Below are 19,770 nucleotides of genomic sequence, written 5' to 3' on the forward strand. Positions count from 1 at the left end.
TATGTGTGCAAACAAAGTTCTTTCTCCCCTATGATCAGCATATTCACAAATATATGAAAAAATGTTCTTCTTCTTCCTTTAAAACTCCTCCTCTCCCTTCTTACTCCTTCCTCCACTTGGCATCCTAACCCACTTGGCTTCCTCACAAGAATGAGAGAGAAGTAAATGATCTTAGCCTATGTTTCTTTTGCAGGCAAGACTCCTGGTGAAGTCAGTGGGAGTTCTGAGTGCACAAGGAGGATCAGGCTCTAAGTTTAAATATGATACTTTTATTTTAAAAAAATAAAGTTGTAATCACTTGTAAAATAAAAGGCTTAGAATTAAAGTCACTTCTGAGCCATAACTATATCATCCCTATTTTTGGATTGTGGGACTACTGAATGGTAAATAACACTTTTCCCATAAAATGTTTCCGTCTGGTATGTTTTCTTGCTGAGCTATATGATACTACTGCTATTTAACAAATATTTAAAGCTATGTGTGTGGCAAATTTTTTATCCACCAAAAACATCATAGAGGTGAGTTGTTGCAAGAAGAAATGTTTCCTCTGTAAAGTATCAGATTAAATGATATATCTATATTAAAAACACTCTCCATTGCATTCCTTCATTTTGTACACTAATCCAGACAAGCCAGAGTCTCCACACCAAACGAAATGACACACTGAGGACATAATGCAGGTGATATCTGCAGTCAGAGAAGGACAAATATATGAGGATGTCATTTGCTAAAAGGTAAGCGTTGTAGCTATTCTCCCTTCACTTTCATTTTATATAGCTCTGGTCAATTTCACAGCCTTTACTAGTACGGAATGGGGAAATTGGAAAACTGCAGAATCGATTTGCAGGAATGAAGTTCTATTTTCTTTTACACCTCTTTCATCAGAGTCACTATCATTCCTGTGTTGCGTGGTATGATTATCGACAGCAGCCTGGGCACTGCTGATAATTGCTAACAGAGGGTAAAGCCATTCCCAGCAAGAGAAAGTAGAACCATGTAAGCAGCAGTCATGACATAGAACAGTAGGGTGACCAGACAGCAAATGTGAAAAATCGGGATGGAGGTGGAGGGTAAGAGAAGCCTATATAAGAAAAAGACCCAAAAATCAGGACTGTCCCTATAAAATTGGGACATCTGGTCACCCTATAGAACAGTACTATTTTTACCTTCAATGTATGCTTCTACAGGACATCAGTAATGCACTTGTTTACCTTTAAATCTCAGAAATAGTTAAAGACTTTATTTTCTAAGATATTAATTTAAATTAATGGTGCCTTTCTTTGCTTGTCTTGTGTATACCAAAAAATAAATACATAAAAAAATTAAAATTACAAAGCATTACACTTCTCTGCTTACCATAGAATTGCAGATCTTGTTAAATCAAGGAAAGAGAAAAAACTATCAGCATCCTAAATGATTTTAGAATTTAGTGGCTTCTCCTTCCATTTACCCTGCTGTTCACAAAAGGAAAACAGTTCTATACCTTCCTTCTGATAACCATTCAAGTCACAAAAGTGAAACTTGGTTCATTGTTGTTTTCTCCAACTGGGCTATCATTTGGTCATTGCAAATAACTCCAAACAAAACCAGGAGCCTCCAACCACTAATCTCTATTCTGAAAAGGAGATTGTGCTTTGTACTGTTCTAGGTCATTGACAACAAAACAGTTTTTTAAAATTAGTTCAGTTGCTTCTTTACTAGTTACTACCATAGCACCTAGGAACTCCAGTCATGGACCAAGATGCCTTTGTGCTAGGGACTATATAAACATAGAAAAGCTGGTCCCTGCCCCAAAGCACTTACAATCTAATTAAACCTTTTTAGCTGTTTTTTACTGAAAAATCAACATAATGGAATGAAGTCCTTACCAATTGTATTATCCAATTAGTATTATACCACTGACCATATCCCCTATAAACAGTGTTGGGAATATTGCCATTGTTTCTATTTCTGTTTCATGCTCCTTGTGGTCTTCTCCAGTAAATGTAGCAATTTTTGCAGGGCTAAATAACTTGGAAACAAACTTTCTTATTAAAACTAATCCCTCCAAGGTCCCAAGTCTGGAACTGCAACCACATGCAGGAAGATTGTGCCTTTGCGAAGCCCCACTGAAGTCAGACAGTCTCTGGGTGGGCACAGATATCTGGACCAGAGCCCAATCCTGCTTTGTCATTTGGCCACAATCTTGCAAACACTTGGGCCTATGCTTAACTTTACTACTGTGAGTAGTCTTGTCAAAAAGCACAAAAAATCACGAGCTGGCAAGTGGAGGTTTTCCCCCTTAGTGAGTCTGTCCTAAGTCATTTACTCTCCCACGGCCTCTGTTTTCTGCACAGGGGAAAGGAGCTGGGGGGCCATGGAGCGGATTTGAGAAGGAGGAGGAGGTGTGGAAGGGTATGTGGTGCAGTCATGGCTTGGCTATAGGGGAAATTGCTCAGAATGGCAGCTAAGCTGGGCCCAGGAGCCGGGGCGGGAGAAGCGTGCTGGGGCGGGGAGTTGGCGTGGGACAAGTGCCCCCGTCCCAGTAGCTGGTGCAGGGCAAGCGCGCTGGGGCAGGAAGCTGGTGTGGCACAGCTGCCAGGCGTTTGGGTCCCATTCCAGTCACTTCCCCGTGCACAGGCACCCTCAGACTGCCGGTTGCCAACCCTCCAGGAGTGGCCGGGAGTCTCCAGGAATGAGAGATTAATCTTGAAGGGGAGATTATGTCATGTGAGGAAATCTCCAGGAATACATCCCACCCCCATTGGCAACCCTCCTAGCCCTCATCATGTGCCCGGGCCGGGCGAGGGGGCTCCGGTGGTCCTGCGAGCCGCCTCAAGGCTCCGGGGCCAGCTCCCGCCGGGGTCAGGAACGCTGGGCGGGATACAGCGGCTCCGGCCCAGCCACCCGCTGCGAACTACAATTCCCAGCGGTACCCCCGCGGCGGGCCTCAGGAACTACGGATCCCAGCATGCACCGCGCGCGAAAGGCCCAGCCCACCCGTCCCGGCGCGTGGGGGGGGGAAAAAGACTACATTGCCCGGCATGCACTGCGAGCCCCGGCCAATCAGCGCGTTGTAACTTGGCTGGTGGGGGGGAGGCTGGTTGGCTGGTGAGGCAGTATCCGCACCCCGGAGAGGAGCAGGGCAAGCGGCCCCGGCCGTGACATTTCCTTCGCTCGCAGCCCGGACCCCGAGAATGGCAGCGCTGGGAGGTCGGTGCGGCCGGGCCGGCGGAGGGGTGCCGGGGGGGGGCAGAGCTGGGGGTGCCTGGGGGGAGGGGATGTGGGGGGGGGCAGAGCTGGGGGTGTCTGAGGGGGGCAGAGCTGGGGGTGCCTGGGGGTGAGGTTGTCTGAGGGGGCAGAGCTGGGAGTGCCTGGGGGGGCCAGAACTGGGGGTGTCTGAGGGGAGGGTGTCACGGGGCCGGAGCTGGGGGTGTCTGAGGGGGGCAGAGCTGGGGGTGCCTGGGGGGAGGGTGTGGGGGGGCAGAGCTGGGGGTGCCTGGGGGGAGGGTGTGGGGGAGGCAGAGCTGGGGCTGTCGGCGGGGGGGCTGAACTGGGGGTGCCTGACGGGGGCAGAGCTGGGGGTGCCTGGGGGGAGGGTGTGGGGGGGGCAGAACTGGGGGTGTCTGAGGGGGGCAGAGCTGGGGGTGCCTGGGGGGAGGGTGTTGGGGGGCCAGAACTGGGGGTGCCTGAGGGGGGCAGAGCTGGGGGTGCCTGGGGGGAGGGTGTCTGAGGGGGGCAGAGCTGGGGGTGCCTGGGGGGGGGGAAGGGTGTCTGAGGGGGGCAGAGCTGGGGGTGCCTGGGTGGGGGGGAGGGTGTCTGAGGGGGGCAGAGCTGGGGGTGCCTGGGGGGGGGAAGGGTGTCTGAGGGGGGCAGAGCTGGGGGTGCCTGGGCGGGGGGGAGGGTGTCTGAGGGGGGCAGAGCTGGGGGTGCCGGGGGGGGGAAGGGTGTCTGAAGGCAGAGTGAGGGGGAAGAGAATTGTGGGTGGGGTGCTTTGGGAGTAGTATGTGGGGGAGAGTGTCTGGTTGGGCGTGCAGATTTGGGGGTCTAACTGAGGGAGAATGAGGCAGAAGGAGTAATGTGGGGGGGTCAGAGTTTGTGGGGTGCTACTTGAGGGGAATATATGTTGGGGAGAACAGAGTGAGGATGGGAGCAGAGGTGAGCAGTCGTGGAACTGATTGAAAAGGGAGATGAGGGAGAGAGCTGGTGGGAGGAGTTTCCAGGTCAGTGGTGTCAAATCCTGCAAATAAAGAAGATGGGATGCAGGGGTGGGAACCTATATGTTACCAACTCCATTTGTATCGGGAGCTCCTTTGGTTTTGCATGTTGGTTAGGCAACTGGCAGGTGGGAGAGTTGTTTTGGACCTGTCCAGTGTTGGGTATGCGGGAATTTTCATTCCAGTCTCACACCTACAGAAGGAAGTGTATGTTTCCTGCAGCTCTCGAGTTTGTGCTGTATCTCGAGGCATGAGGAAGGGTTGGAGTTGAACTAAGGCCTGGTGTTCACTGGGGGGGGAGGGGAGGAGAGCAGGAGGGTGGATGGATCTAAGTTACTCAACTTCAGCTACGTGAATAATGACGCTGAAAAGTTGATGTACTTCGATCTACTCACCACAGTGTCTAGTACCGGAGTACCGGAATTGATGGGAGCGCGCTCGATGGGCAATTTTTTGAGTCTAGACTAGACATGATCAATCAACGCCTGCTGGATCAATCGCTGCCCGCTGATCTGGCAGGTAGCATAGACATACCCTTAGAAAAGTGTTACTATTTTTTACTGAGTAGCATCACTGACTGTTCTCAATACTAAACAAGGACAGGTGACTCACCTGTACTGAGGAACATGCACTCTAGTTTAGAATATCAGAGTTGTCATGTCTTACTCAGTGCTGTGGAGAGACTTTTACTGAATACTCATTTTAAGGGAAGTGCTTAAAGTTCTTTCTGGAAAAAGGAGTGTTTTTTGAGAATTGCTTTGAGAGTGATTCAATGAGATAATGAAAATCTTAGGCCCCAAGCCTGCCAGCAGATTCTTGTGCACATCAGAGCCCTATTGATTTTACTGGGACTTGGGGGAGCAAGGTTGTGTCTGACTTTTGAATAGGGAAACATTGCAGCACACTAGCACAAGACAGGATTTAAATCTCCCATCCATCATGTCTTTTTAAAATGTGTTTAGCCCTGAATGCATTATGACCATTTTCTGTGCAGTCAGCAGCATTATCCGACTTGCAGTTTTCAACACTTCATTTTTCCTGTTGAGCTTTCCTTTGTTGTTGTTGAACAGAAGACTTGTTTCCCTTATGAAACAGGTTGTTGCGCTGGAAACATTGCTCAATTTTCATTTTTGGCTTTACCTTATTAGGAATCCTCAGATATTTTCAGAAACGTACAGTTTTTCATTTCTTTTCACAATTGATGTCGAGTCCTTTCACATTTGATTAATAATTTCAAGTGCTAACTGAATAATTTTTGTAAAATACATACATATTTATATACAATGTTATTTAATATTCATGGCTGTGCGTACTTGCTATTGAAAATGTAAACTGTACATTAGTTCTGTAATTTTGTCAGTTATTTGGAAAAGTCAGTAGCTAATGTTTATTTCCCATTTCATTGTTAAGCACGTACATAAGTGTTTGGAGAATCGGGACCTGAGTCACTGACTTGTTTCATTCTTTTGTAAAAATGGGATAAAAAAATACTTCATATAGATCAACAAGGATTGGGATAACTGGGTGAAAGGTTATATATTATATAAGTGCAAAATATTTACCATGTGACTCTTTCATCTTAAAGTTGATAGGTGTAATTTGCAGATTTATCCACATAGGAGATTGTGGAATTTAGAGAAATGAGGAATCTCAAATTAATAGTCATTCTTAATGCTGATATATGGTATATTTGTGTTAATATGGATATATTCTTGATAGTGTGCTCTGTTGCTTTTTCTTTATTGCAATACCAGTAAAACTATTTTGTTTTTTTTTTAAATAGAACTAAGTAAGTTTTCACAAACACTGAATGGAATTCCTTCTTCAAACACAGTCAGCAGTGGAATGGATCCCTTTCATGCTTGCAGTATTCTCCAACAACTTAAAACAATGTATGATGAAAGACAGCTGACAGATATTGTAGTGGAAGTTGATCATGGGAAGACATTTTCCTGTCATAGGAATGTTCTTGCTGCAATCAGTCCTTATTTCAGGTATAGTATGTAGGTCCCTGCACTAGTATTTACCAAATGCAAAATCACTTCTGTAACTTATTAAATAATATTTTAATTATTGATAGCAATTATTAAACTTATACCCATTTGCAGCTGTATTCTGTGTAACTTCTGCTAGTGATGACATTTCAGATTTAATAAACATCTCTCTTTTTTTAATGATCTCTTCCAATTTGCTTTTAAAATGAATGAAAAGGCAGCACCTGTATTTTTAAGGAAACTTACTTTGGAAATGATTTCATCTTCACGTTGTCTTTTTAAAAAAAACAACCCTCTTCTATGTGGGAGATCCATTCCATGTTTATCATCATATCATTCAAAATTTATTTATCTTTCCTTCTTAACTTCATTCAGACATTTTAGCATACTGACATGCAGTGCATTACAACTTATGATCCTGGGTTGAGTGTGCAGACTAGAAATTCGAGAGAACCTATTTATATATGTAAATTGAGCAAACTTGATATGGAATTAATGAGACACAAACATGAAACTCCAGACTGTCATTTCTGAGTCACTTGTAAGAGTACAAGTGCACTTTATATTTAGGTAACTGACCGTGACAGCATTATATGAATGATGATCAGATATGTGCTGTTAGTAGGGTTGTCAAGCAATTTAAAAAATTGATTGCGATGAATCACGCTGTTAAACAATAATAGAATACCATTTATATCAATATTTTTGGATGTTTTCCACATTTTCAAATATATTGATTTCAATTTCCACACAGAATACAAAGTGTACAGTGCTCACTTTATAATTATTTTTTATTATAAATATTTGAACTGTAAAAATAAAAAATATTTTTCAATTAACTTAATACAACTACTGTAGTGCAATCTTTTTATCATGAAAGTTGAACTTACAAATGTAGAGTTATGTACAAAAAATAACTGCATTAAAAAAAAAAAACATGTAAAACTTTAGAGCTTACAAGTCCACTCAGTCCTATTTCTTGTTCAGCCAATCACTCAGGCAAAAAGTTTGTTTACATTTGCAGGAGATAATGCTTCCCACTTCTTTTTTACAATGTCACCTGAAACTGAGAACAGGCGTTCACATGGCACTGTTGTAGCCAGCGTCACAAGATATTTACATGCCAGATGCCTTAAAGATTCATATGTCCCTTCATGCTTCAACCACCATTCCAGAGGACATGAGTCCATGCTGATGGGTTCTGCTCAATAACGATCCCACGCTGTGCAGACCAACACATGTTCATGTGCTGAGGCAGATACCACCAGCAGAAGGTTGATTTTCTTTTTTGGTAGTTCGGATTCTGTAGTTTCTGCATCAGAGTGTTGCTCTTTTAAGACTTCTGAAAGCTTGCTCCACACCCCGTCGTGCTCAGATTTTGGAAGACACTTCAGTTTCTTAAACTGTGGGCCTAGTGCTGTAGCTGTCTTTAGAACTCTCACGTTGGTACCTTCTTTGCATTTTGTCAAATCTGCAGTGAATGTGTTCTTAAAAGAAACATGCGCTGGGTCATCATCTGAGACTGCTATAACATGAAAAGTATGGGAGAATGCAAGTGTAAAACAGAGCAGGAAACATACAATTCTCCCCCAAGGAGTTCGGTGTCAAATGTAATTAATGTATTTTTTTAACGAGCATCATCAGCATGGAAGCACGTCCTCTGGAATGGTTGTCGAAGCATGAAAAGGCATACGAAAGTTTAGCATATTTGGCACGTGGCTGGCTACAAAAGTGCCATGTGAACATCTGTTCTCACTTTCAGGTGACATTGTAAATAAGAAGTGGGCAGCATTATTTCCCGAAAATATAAACAAACTTGTTTCTCTTAGTGATTGGCTGAACAAGAAGTAGGACCGAGTGGACTTATAGGCTCTAAAGCTTTACATTGTTTTGCTTTTGAGTGCAGTCATGTAACAAAAAAATCTACATTTTGTAAGTTGTGCTTTCATGATAATGAGATCGCTCTACAGTACTTGTATGAGGTGAATTGAAAAATACTATTTATCATTTTACAGCGTAAATATTTGTAATAAAAATAATATAAAGTGAGCACAATACACTTTGTATTCTTTGTTGTAATTGAAATCAATATATTTGAAAATGTAGAAAAACATCCCAAATATTTAATCAATTTCAATTAGTATTCCATTGTTTAACAGTGCGATTAAAACTGCGATTAATTGCGATACCTTTTTTTTTTAGTTAATCACGTGAGTTAACTGCAATTAATCGACAGCCCTAGCTGTTAGAATGGCATGCACGTTATGATAAACTATATTACAGTTATCTTTAGACCTGTAGATAGAAGGTAATTGAAAATAAACTGCTAAATATTTTTCTTTTGTAGATCTATGTTCACTAGCGGCCTTACAGAAAGTACCCAGAAAGAAGTTCGTATAGTTGGTGTTGAAGCAGAGTCAATGCATTTAGTATTGAACTATGCATATACCTCCAGAGTAATGCTGACAGAGGCCAATGTCCAAGCTTTGTTCACTGCAGCTAGTATCTTCCAGATCCCTTCCATACAGGACCAGTGTGCTAAATATATGATCAGTCATTTGGACCCACAAAACTCTATTGGGGTGTTTATCTTTGCTGATCACTATGGTCATCAGGAACTCAAAGACAGATCACAAGACTACATTCGTAAAAAGTTTCTGAGTGTCACCAAAGAACAAGAGTTTCTCCAGCTGAGAAAAGACCAACTCATAAGTATACTGGACAGTGATGACTTAAACGTAGACAAAGAAGAGCATGTTTACGACAGCGTTATAAGATGGTTTGAACATGAACAAAATAAAAGAGAAGTGCACCTTCCAGAAATATTTGCCAAATGCATCCGAATGCCTCTGTTGGAAGAAACATTTTTAGAGAGAATCCCTCCCATGTTTGCAAAGGCTATAGCCAAAAGCTGTGTACAGAAGGGACAACCTAGTGCCAATGGGTATACACAACGGCTTGGAATGACTGCTTCTGAAATGATCATATGCTTTGATGCTGCCCACAAACACTCAGGAAAGAAGCAAACAGTGCCTTGTTTAGATTCAGTCACAGGGAGAGTGTTTAAACTATGCAAACCACCAAATGATTTGAGGGAAGTTGGAATTCTTGTATCACCTGATAATGATATTTACATTGCAGGAGGCTACAGGCCAAGCAGCAGTGAGGTCTCCATAGACCACAGAGCAGAGAGTGACTTTTGGATGTATGATCACTCTGGCAATAGATGGCTACCTAAAGCTCCTTTGCTACGAGCCAGAATAGGCTGCAAACTGGTTCACTGCTGTGGTAAACTGTATGCAATAGGTGGTCGTGTTTATGAAGGAGATGGCCGAAATTCACTAAAATCTGTGGAGTGTTACGACAGCAGAGAGAACTGTTGGACAGCTGTCTGTCCAATGCCTGTAGCAATGGAATTTCATAGTGCTGTGGAATATAAAGAGAACATCTATGTTTTACAGGGTAAGGTGCTTTAACTGTGTAAGCAATTTTGTTTTATCAGTAGGGAAGGGAGTTGTCTCGTTCCAGTGCTTCTACTCCTTTGAACTTCCTAAATTGGTCACTTCCTGCAGATTTTAAGAGTGACAGAGGAGTAGGGAACCGAGAAAATGGGGGTGTGGGAGAACAGAGGGCAGATCGGAGGGGCAGTGGAGAATGGAAACATGACATTGCTGCTCAAAGTGGGGCAGCAGTTCCACCTCTTGTATACTTTAAGAGGCTAATTGTGAGGGGGAACTTACCCTCCTTTTTGCCTCCACACCCCATGTAATCTGTAGGCTCACTGGGGGCTTTTACAACCTCTCCCCACTTCCTGAGAGGCTTAGTAAACTCAGTACAGCTGGTCAGAAAACTTTCATCCATGGCAGAAAAAAAAATCCAGTTCTTGACCACCTCTGACAATGGGCCTCCTATTTTAGCACAAGGTTATACAAGGTGAAGGAGAATTGGAGTAGATTAAATAGACTTCATGAAATTGTGATTGTTTACAAACACTAGGGATGTGTTGTCTAAAATGGAGTCTACAAGTAAGCCCAAGGAGCAAGAGATTTTACAGTGAAGGGGAAATGCTGAAGAACTTGACTGAGTTTACCAGTAGGATACGCAGCGGTCTGTTCTGAGATCCTGAATTCATTATAGTGATGTCAACTACTGTGCCATAATTAAAGGCCTCAGTTATTTTGTTATTAAACCATTACCAATGGAATTATATTATTCTGCTGTAAGAATATATGCAGACCTAATTGTAACATACTTCACAGAAATGTAGGACTGGCAGGGACCTTAATAGGTCATTTAGTCCAGTCCCCTGCATTGAGGCAGGATTAAGTATTATGTTGACCATCCCTGATAAGTGTTTGTAGAAATTCCCTCATTGGAGGTTTTTAAGAACAGGTTAGACAATCTTCCTAGGAAATTTGTTCCAGTGCTTAGCTACCCTTACAGTTAGGAAGTGTTTTTCTAATGTCTAACCTAAATCTCCTTTGCTGCAATTTAAGCCCATTACTTCTTTTCCTCTCCTCAGTGATTAAGGAGAACACTTTCTCACTTTCCTCTTTTGTAACAACCTTTTACGTACTTGAAGACTGTTATGTCCCTGCTCTGACTTCTCTTCTCCAGACTAAACAAACCCAGTTTTTTCAGTCTTTCCTTGGTCATATTTTCTAGACCTTTTAATCATTTTTGCTGCTCTCCTCTGGACTTTCTCCAATTTGTCCACAGCTTTGCTGAAGTGTGGTGCCCAGAACTGGACACAGCCAAGAACTGGCTTTGTAGAATTCGAGATGATTATTTGAGTGGGAGGCCCAAGATCTGCAGAGAAATCCCACACCATCTCTAAGCACCTGTAGAGGCTAAGGGCTCAATATGTCAGTCTTGGGCCTTATGTTGGCTACTTTTCCTGACAGGCTCCCCTCTCTGTTCTTGCCAATCTTTGTGAAGGGCAAACCACAAAACATGCTGACAGCTCAGCATTACTTCCAGAGGGAGAAGAAACCAATGTAGGTTTGCAAGGAGGCAATATTGCAAATCAGTGCCATGATTCCCTCCCAGCTGCACACCACAGCTGCACTGAGTGGGACTGATAGGATTCCGTGGGATCTGTAGAGAGTTCTGCAGAGTGGTTGCTTTCTCTTTTTTATTGCTCTTGGACTGAGCAGAGAGAGCCAGATTTTGTTAGCGAAAAGCATGCGGCAGTATGTCAGTCTGGAGTTTCAGCTAGAATTCTGACTTTACCATCTTTTTATTTGGGTTTAAATCAAATGACCCTTAGGGTGTGTCTTATTGAAAGGGAGTGCTAGGGGTAGATTTGGTGCAATGCATAGAATGTTCATCTGTTAATGTTTTATTTCAGCCTGCTGCTTAAAAATCTACACTCATCTTATTAAAGGCTTGTTACAGCAAGTATGTCACCTTTAACTATTTTTCTGAAATAACTGATTGATAGTCAATGTACAGAATTTTTTTAGTGAAATATGTGAGTAACTTCCTAGTGGAAACTTCCGAATAAGAGTGTTATTGCTCACATCTTACAGGATGCACGAGAATGCACCTATGCAACTTTTGCTGTTGGATGGTTCTGTGGGTTAACTTGATGCTTACACAAATAAAGAAGCTAATCCATTGTGCTACCCCAGCCCCCTATTACACTTGTGGTATTTTTTGTTTTTGTCTCTGTAGGAGAATTTTTCCTCTGCTATGATCCACAGAAAGATTACTGGGGTTTTTTAACCCCAATGACTGTGCCTAGAATCCAAGGCTTGGCAGCTGTATACAATGACTCCATCTACTACATCGCTGGAATCTGTGGAAATCATCAGCGTATGTTTACCGTAGAGGCCTATGACATCGAGCTAAATAAGTGGACTAGAAAAAAGGACTTCCCATGCGATCAGTCCATTAATCCGTATATTAAACTGGTACTCTTCAAAAACAAACTCCATTTGTTTGTCAGAGCCACTCAAGTCACTGTTGAAGAACATGTTTTCAGAACCAGCAGGAAGAATTCACTCTATCAGTATGATGAGGTTACTGACCAATGGCAAAAAGTGTATGAGACTCCAGATAGGCTTTGGGATTTAGGCCGGCATTTTGAATGTGCTGTTGCTAAGTTGTATCCGCAGTGTCTTCAGAAAGTTATTTAATTTTATTCGGTAACAAGCCTTAGTGATTTCAGTGGTATCTGATGTTAGAGAAAACATGTCTTAAAAGAAAACAAAGAAATTGTCAGTATTTAATGTAAGCTGAAAGAGACAGTTTTTTGTACATGAGGATGGGTGCTCTTTAAAGGTTGCAGGCTGGGGAGGGAATTACTGGTTCATTTTAAAATTGCTGATATTTTCCAGGGGAGCAAGAAGGAGGTTACAAGTGCAATTATCAGCATTTTTTTTCTGGTAAACACTTAATCATGTCATTCTTGAGGGGTGTTTTTTGATAAAAGTAAACAAAGCATAGAAGAGCCAGGATAACTATGCACTACAATGAAAGAAATTAGCATTAATAGCTAAGGACATCCAAGCTAGTTTGAAGTGACTTTTTTTTTTTTTTTTTTTTAATACGGGTAAAATCCTGAGGCAATATCACTTGGTCTTTATTTTAGATCAACTGAAAATACATAGAGGAATGCTAGCTCCAGATTCTCTTTTTTTTGTACTGTTTTGAAGTCTACTAAAATGTTCGTAATGTTGTTTGTGCACTACCTTAGTTTGGGAGAAATATTGAAGTTGGAAGCAGAATGTGAAGTATATTTGTCTGAAACAGAAAAGGTCCGCTATCATTTTCTATCTGTGGGCTTTGTTAAAATCAAGCTAACAGTATAAATAGCTATTTTCTGCCAATTAAATGTAGTGCTCGAAAAGCAGTTTTGACACTGCTTAAAAACATTTTCCATCCCATAAAGGGCTTAAACCCAAAAGTTGATGGTGCTAGTACATTTTAATACTTGTATGTCTGAAATGAATGCCAACCCTACACCACTATTTAAAACAGCCTGCTATTATTAATGGAGTCTCTTCTTAGGACCCTATCCTGCCATTGTGGAGTTGGTTTTTTTAACATATTTTTACTGCAGTGCGAGTTCCTGCACAGAATGATGACAGGATATGGCCTTAGTGGCTATTAATTTTGTGGAGAGCTCATGCTGCTTCTCATAAAGTGTTTGCATGTGCTCAAGTAATACTGAAAAATGTGGCTTAACTTGATTATTCTCCTTTTTCCAAACCCCCACATTACCTTTCACTATTCTGTTCTGACCTATAATGTGAAAAATTTTGCACTACTGAGCTGTCTTCATGATCCGATTTATTAAAACAAAATTGTCCACAGAAATCCTTGGTTTAAAGAATTTTAAATGCAGGTGTAGAATAAGGATTCAATATATTATAACACTTTCTCTGTGGATTGAACATCTAACTTATTTTTCTAATGACAAAGTAGGCTTAAAGTTTAGCTGCTTCTTCAATCGTTAAAACTGGATGTAAAAGGGAAAAGTTTAATCCTAGAGCTCATATCAGCTCTACTGTGCCAGGTGTGTAATTTGTTGCAAATCTTGTTCTTTCCAGAGTGAAGCATGTTGTATCTTCCTATATATTTAACTGATTAACTTCTCAAATTGAGGTAAAGGAAAGCTGATTTATTTTAAATTGATAATGGTAAGCATTGTAGCAAAGGATGGCCATTATCTGGATTAACAGCTGTTTCCATAAACCAAATGTTTCACTCAGTAATAGTTTAACACCCTGGCATAGCTGTTGAGAGATTTTGGATAACATTGACTCAGTGTATGGCCTTGTTGTCACAAAGTAGGATTTCTTTTTTAAAGAAACAAACTCACTTGGTTTTGTTTTTTAAATCTTGCACAAAATATCAAAAAACGAACTGTGAAAACTAAAAGGGAAAAAAAAAAAAGCCTCTTTGCATTTACATACCTCATTGTTCAGAGATTGACCAGACTGCTTCTTTTAGATGTGGGTGCTAGAACATCCCTGAAACTGTTTAAGATCGAGAGCATATGCATAGTTGCTAAGATTGCATTTTTAAACAATGTTAAGGTATGTGGTTTCTCTTTTTGTTTAGTTCCTTCAAGATACTATTGTTATCCACAGCCAACAATAAGAATTTTTCTTATAAGGCTATTTCCATGGCTTTTTTTTTTTTTTACATTTTCCATAGTCCTTGGCTAGCTCTATTTGTGCTATTGTAGGACTCTAGCTGCAAACTTTCTGAAGCACCCTCCCTTACAGTATTGCATTAGTGTGTAAAACTTTTTTCTTCCAAAAAGTGTTATGTAACTTTTTGTTGTTTTTTAAAAGCTTTGTTGACTATTTACAAGATTTCTTGCTGCTTTTTGACAATCTTCTATATTTATTTAGTAGAACAAATTTCAATATATTACTTGAAAATATTAAATAGAATTTTGAGTTAACAATTGACTGGTCATGTGATGTATAGAAGTACAATATGCTGTGGTTAATTCTGCAGTAGGTTTGTTAATTTTGTTTATCTGCACTAAAGTACGAAGATCTCCATTTTCTTTAACCATTCAAAATAAGATTGTGATCCAAGACTGTAATGTGCTTAAAAGCTAAATCCTGGAACTTGCATAGGAGTAGAAAATACTGAATCTTATGCATGAATAATTTGTTTAAACAGAAATATAGCTGAGACATTTTGCCACTTCTTAAATGCTTTTAAATTCTTTAAAAGTCCGATAACTGGTAAAGTCTTGCTGTAGCATCAGACTTTAAAAATAAACTTGCACAGTTTGAGAACAATTGATTAAAACCGCACCAAAGGTACTCGTACTTTACATGTGGCTCGCTGCATCCTCTCTCTGCCCATTTATAATTTCTTCTGTCTTGTTCAGACTGCCCTTATTAAATTGACACTTACTCTTATGCTGATACTTTAAATTTAAATATTGCCCCCTCCCAATCTTATCAAAATACAAAATAATTTGTATTCTCCATTTTCTTCTAAATTTTGATGTCGATTAAATCACTAAAACTGATCTTGGTGCATCAGACGTGTAGTGAGTATGATCTGCAAGAAATCGAAGAGCTCCCTGTTGCTGTTTAGAAATGGCATCCAATGTTCAGTGCTCAGGTATGTTAGTAAGAAGTACTGTAGTTCTATGAGGGCAAATGTGTGGATTTTTAAACATTTTGCCATAATTGCACAATTTTTGCATTTTTACTTAATGTCATGTTACGTTTCTTATAATAAAATAAACCTATTGTTGAAATACAATGGACTTCAACAGTTTTTAATGATAAATGTCTTTAAAATGAAGTTGGTAGAGTGAGCAAGTAGAAATTCATCCATGTGCTCTCTTCCCAGCTCTGCAGTCCTACATCCCAAATACTTGCCATCCCTGCACTTTGAGGCATCCTGTGGTGAGGGAAGCTGCTGGGGCCTCCGATATATCTCTGCTCTCTACACATGTAGGAATGTAGAGCAGCCAGTTACCACATTTGCCAATGCAGGCAGGACCAGCTTGAAGGTCTCCCCTCATTCTCCCCCCCCCCCCTTCCTTGGGCTGTTAAGACTTGAGACAGTTTTGCAAGGCTGTTTATAATTTTGTTCAAATTGCCCTTTTTGGTATTTTTGCATACCACTCTCTATCTTAGGGTCACTAAGTAAAAACCTTGTATTGATCTTTCAAGCATCCCTATGAAGCAGGGAAGTATTTCGTAGGTGGTGAAAGGGAGGCACAGAGTGGTTAAGCAACATGGTTGAGGTCACATAGGAAGCCTGGCCAGAACTGTGAGTATAACTGACAGGGCCGGCTCCAGGCACCAACATTCCAAGCAGGTGCTTGGGGCGGCAATCTGCAAGGGGCGGCAGTCTGTGTGTTTTTGCCCCCAAGCAGTGTGCCGAATTGCCGCCGTGGACGGCGGGGGCAGTCCTTGTGCCGTTAGGGCGGCAGGCGCGTTTCCGCGGCGGTGGCAATTCGGCGGCAGCTTCTATGTTCAGCTGTCTGCGGCGGCACAGCTTCTGTCTTCTGGCTGAAGACAGAAGCTGCCGCCGAATTGCCGCCACCGCGGAAACAGGTGTGCCGCCCTAACGGCACACGGACTGCCCCCGTCGTCCGCGGCGGCAATTCGGCATGCTGCTTGGGGCGGTGAAAATACTAGAGCCGGCCCTGATAACTGAGACCTCCTGCTCTTTGACTTTAACCACAAGTTCACCTTCTAAGTAACTAGTTAACTCGCAAAAACAGAAGGGGTTGTAGCACCCTTAGCAGCACAGTGCATTCTCCAAGATTTGTCTCCTTGTAACGAATTTCACAGCACTTAAAGCCGCATCTGGAGAGTCTCTGCTTGTATGTTACACGGTTTGTTTGTGAGCCTTGCATTCTCGCTCAAGGAAAGACAGCTGACCTAGCGCTAATGGGCTGGCTCCATTGCTTCCTGGGAAGGCAGTGTGAAGCTGTCAATCCTGGGTGAGTGTGACCATGTGCTGACTGGAGCCCACTCTGAGCTTCAGTTTAGAATGTTCTGCCTCCCTCAGCAATACTCTGCAGCTCCCACTTGAAACCTGTTCTAGCTTTGGTACCCTTACAACGTGTTCTACATTTCTGGGCATTTTTTAGTGACTCTTGGCGAGGTTTTACATTTGCCTTAATTAATGGTTGGCATGTCCTTCCTCTGGCAGTCGAGGTACCTTCCTCCCTTTCTCCCTCCCTGCTCACAGGTACTTGGTGATGTTAGTGCCTTTTCTGTTCACAAACTTGCCAATGGTTGTAAGAGACTCGTGCTTGGGAGGGAGCCATAGGAAGGGAAAGCCTCTTTTTGCCTTGTGTGGCTCAGGCTATACTGCAGGCAGTTCTGGCCATGCCTGAAAGGCTTCTGCCAAAACCCAGGAATGCTTCCTATCAAAGTCCAAGCAAAAAGGCTGATCAGACCAGCATGGAGGAGGTCAGTGAAGTGTCAGTCTCTGTCCTCCTGTGTGTTTTGTATTGGACTGAATACATTAAGAGTAAACATTAAATTACTCTCCTCTCCAATAGCTATTCCTGTGCTTCAGTCTCCACTTCCAATGTAGGCATATCTGCCAGTGCCCTATAGTCATCAGCTTTATCTGATGTGTTTTGTTCTCCACAGCCAAGCAAGTACAGAGTTCATGGCTATTTCCAAAGGATAGCAAAGGAGCTATGAACAAAATTGGCTATAGAGTCATTCAGAGGAGAGGTTTCTATAAATGCCTGTAAATGTCCAGCCAGTGCAATGGTCACTAACTGGGTATCTAGAAGGCACTTTTGGTTAAGAATAGTAAAGGAGATACCCAGGTGAAACTGTGGCAAGATGCTCCTGCAATGGACCAACCCCATCCCTCAAAGAAATGCAAATTATTTTGATTTTCTTGCCCCCTCCCCAAAAAAGACAAGACAAAACTCCCTAGAGGAAAACTGAATTTTCACCATGAGTCCCAGATGTTCCTTTAGTCCTGATGGAAAAAGAGAATATCAGAGAAAGGACCTTCCTCATCCACCCCCAACTAAAATATCCAACCCTGGATAAGATTCAAAAGAGGAAAAGCGAGCAGAACATGGGTTGAGTGCCCAGTCTCAGAAAAGGGATTCTTTAGTGGCTCGCCCATTCTCCAGCTCCATCTCTCTGAGAGAGCTGTCAACAAATATATTCTGTTTCCTGTAGCACTGAAGAATATATTCCTTGCCACAAGTTTCAATGGGAGCAGAGTTAGGCTAGTGCTACTATCCTCAGGCTTTTTAAAATCCAGTTAGAAAGCCACACAACATGTAGGACTTAACACATTTCTTGTTACAAATAAATAAAAATTACCCGGTAGACAAAGTTTCATTGGAACCATCTGCTATGGATGGACTTATGAAAGTTCAGCTAACTTTACATAGTCAGGCTGCATTCTGAAAATGTAACTCTCCTAAAATGTTTCACATGGTTCAAACATTAAGAGCTAGATTGTGTCCCTTATGTTAAACCTTGAGCAGAGGATGGTGTGGCTCTCTCAGAGGAGAAGTACAGGGAAGATTGATTGTGGCTCAGGTCTGCTTTTTGAGCTGGTACAGCATGGGAGGTTGGGCCAAGGTCTCTTTCTCCACCCCCACCCAAAGCAGAAGTGACCAGCCCCCACAGTACTGGGACTGCTAGTGTGTCCTGCCCTGGAGGAAATGCTCCAGAAGATAGGAGGCTTCTTGTACATCCTTCCACGGCTAAGAGCAGTACGTAGTTCGGCCCTAAACTCATAATCCGAGTAGAGCAAATGGAAAAAGCTGAACTTTTTCCTATTATTTAATCTGATGGACTCTGAACTGATAAAAGGACAAGTGCTCATTTAGTGCCCTAAGTGTTAGAGCAGCCCAGCAAAGATAACATAATACTTAGAATCCACACACCAAAATAGTACCAAATAAATCCAGAAAGGAATATTTTCCAAACGCCAGTATCCCGGGCCGTATTCTGGTTTATAGTGACAATTTGTGATCTCTGCTCTACAGCTCCTTTGCTTTTGCCGAATGCTGTCAGTGCACATTCTAAACATACTGGACCTACCTAATTAACAAAGAAAATCCCAAGACTGAATTTTCCAGAAACTTCACGCATATTGGTAGGATTAACTTGCTAGATGTTACCAAACAATTGACAGTCTAACCTAAGTTGACACAGCAGAACAATTACTTTCTCAAAGAAATCTGTTCATATATTGAATTAGGGGTGGATAACTTCAGCAATAAAGCTTTTAATAAATATTTTGAATTTTTTCAGCTAATTCAGATGGTCTCTATTCATGCTGTGTTAGTGATGGATTTCTGCAAATATGCTAATGCACAAGTTTACTGGCAGGAATGTATCATGAACAGAAAATTGAGAGAATGTTACAGTAAAATACATTTTATGTTGTATGTACTCCAAAACCCTGATTTTCAGAGTTACTTTCCTCCATATAGGCGGGGTGGGACGTACGTCATAGCAACGCTAACCAATACCGCTCCAATTTCAAATATTCAAAGTGGAAATATTTTCAGTGTTTGAATTTCAATGAAATCGTGAAATTTAAAATAATGAAAAGGGGAAATATTTCAATGTAACTTTTGCAAATTTTCACCCTCTATATTTGTCCACTGACTGTAAAGCTGATCTAACTTTTTTGATTTGTGAATTAAAAAAAATAAACTTTTTTTTTTCTGAACACTGTTCTCAATGAAATGCATGCTGACAAGCCAGAGTACAAGAACTACTTGTGGAAAATCTGAATAATTTAAAAGAAATGCATATAACAAACATAGAAATACATTCTGCTTCAACATTTTGTGTACAGAAACAGGAAGACTGTGTCTAATCATTATAAATTATTTGCTCAGTTCTATTTAGAGTTTGCATCCAAAAACCAAACTAAGTAATGCACCTTCTTTGGAGGACTCTAAATGAGAGAGCCAGATAAAAGCAGTCATATAAGTCTCTGGCCACTCTTCTTGTCTAACCTTTTCTTACCATTATGCTCCTTTCAGCAATCACTCAAAATATCTTGTGTAGCCAAGTAATGCAGAATGTATCCAATATGTACGTGTAATGCACTCCTTCATGGGTGCTCTGCAAGGTTTGAAC

General features: G+C 41.5%; 1 protein-coding gene across 4 annotated transcripts in view; it reads left to right on the forward strand.

The window, feature by feature from the left end:
* Positions 1-15,419, forward strand: part of KBTBD8 (kelch repeat and BTB domain containing 8) — a 65,885-nt gene extending 50,466 nt beyond the window's left edge. For 2 of the 4 annotated variants that reach the window (XM_045025579.1, XM_045025578.1), the window contains 4 exons: positions 628-734; positions 5,980-6,190; positions 8,538-9,652; positions 11,867-15,419. In XM_045025579.1, coding sequence (XP_044881514.1) covers positions 6,042-6,190; positions 8,538-9,652; positions 11,867-12,330 — 1,728 coding nt within the window. In that variant the 5' untranslated portion in view covers positions 628-734; positions 5,980-6,041 and the 3' untranslated portion in view covers positions 12,331-15,419. Of the gene's footprint in view, positions 1-627; positions 735-3,123; positions 3,193-5,979; positions 6,191-8,537; positions 9,653-11,866 lie in introns of those variants that run through there. The other 2 variants (XM_045025580.1, XM_045025577.1) reach the window with 2 other exon arrangements.
* The last annotated feature ends 4,351 nt before the right edge of the window (positions 15,420-19,770 follow it).

Source organism: Mauremys mutica, chromosome 7, assembly GCF_020497125.1.
Source record: "Mauremys mutica isolate MM-2020 ecotype Southern chromosome 7, ASM2049712v1, whole genome shotgun sequence".
Taxonomy (NCBI): Eukaryota; Metazoa; Chordata; order Testudines; family Geoemydidae; genus Mauremys; species Mauremys mutica.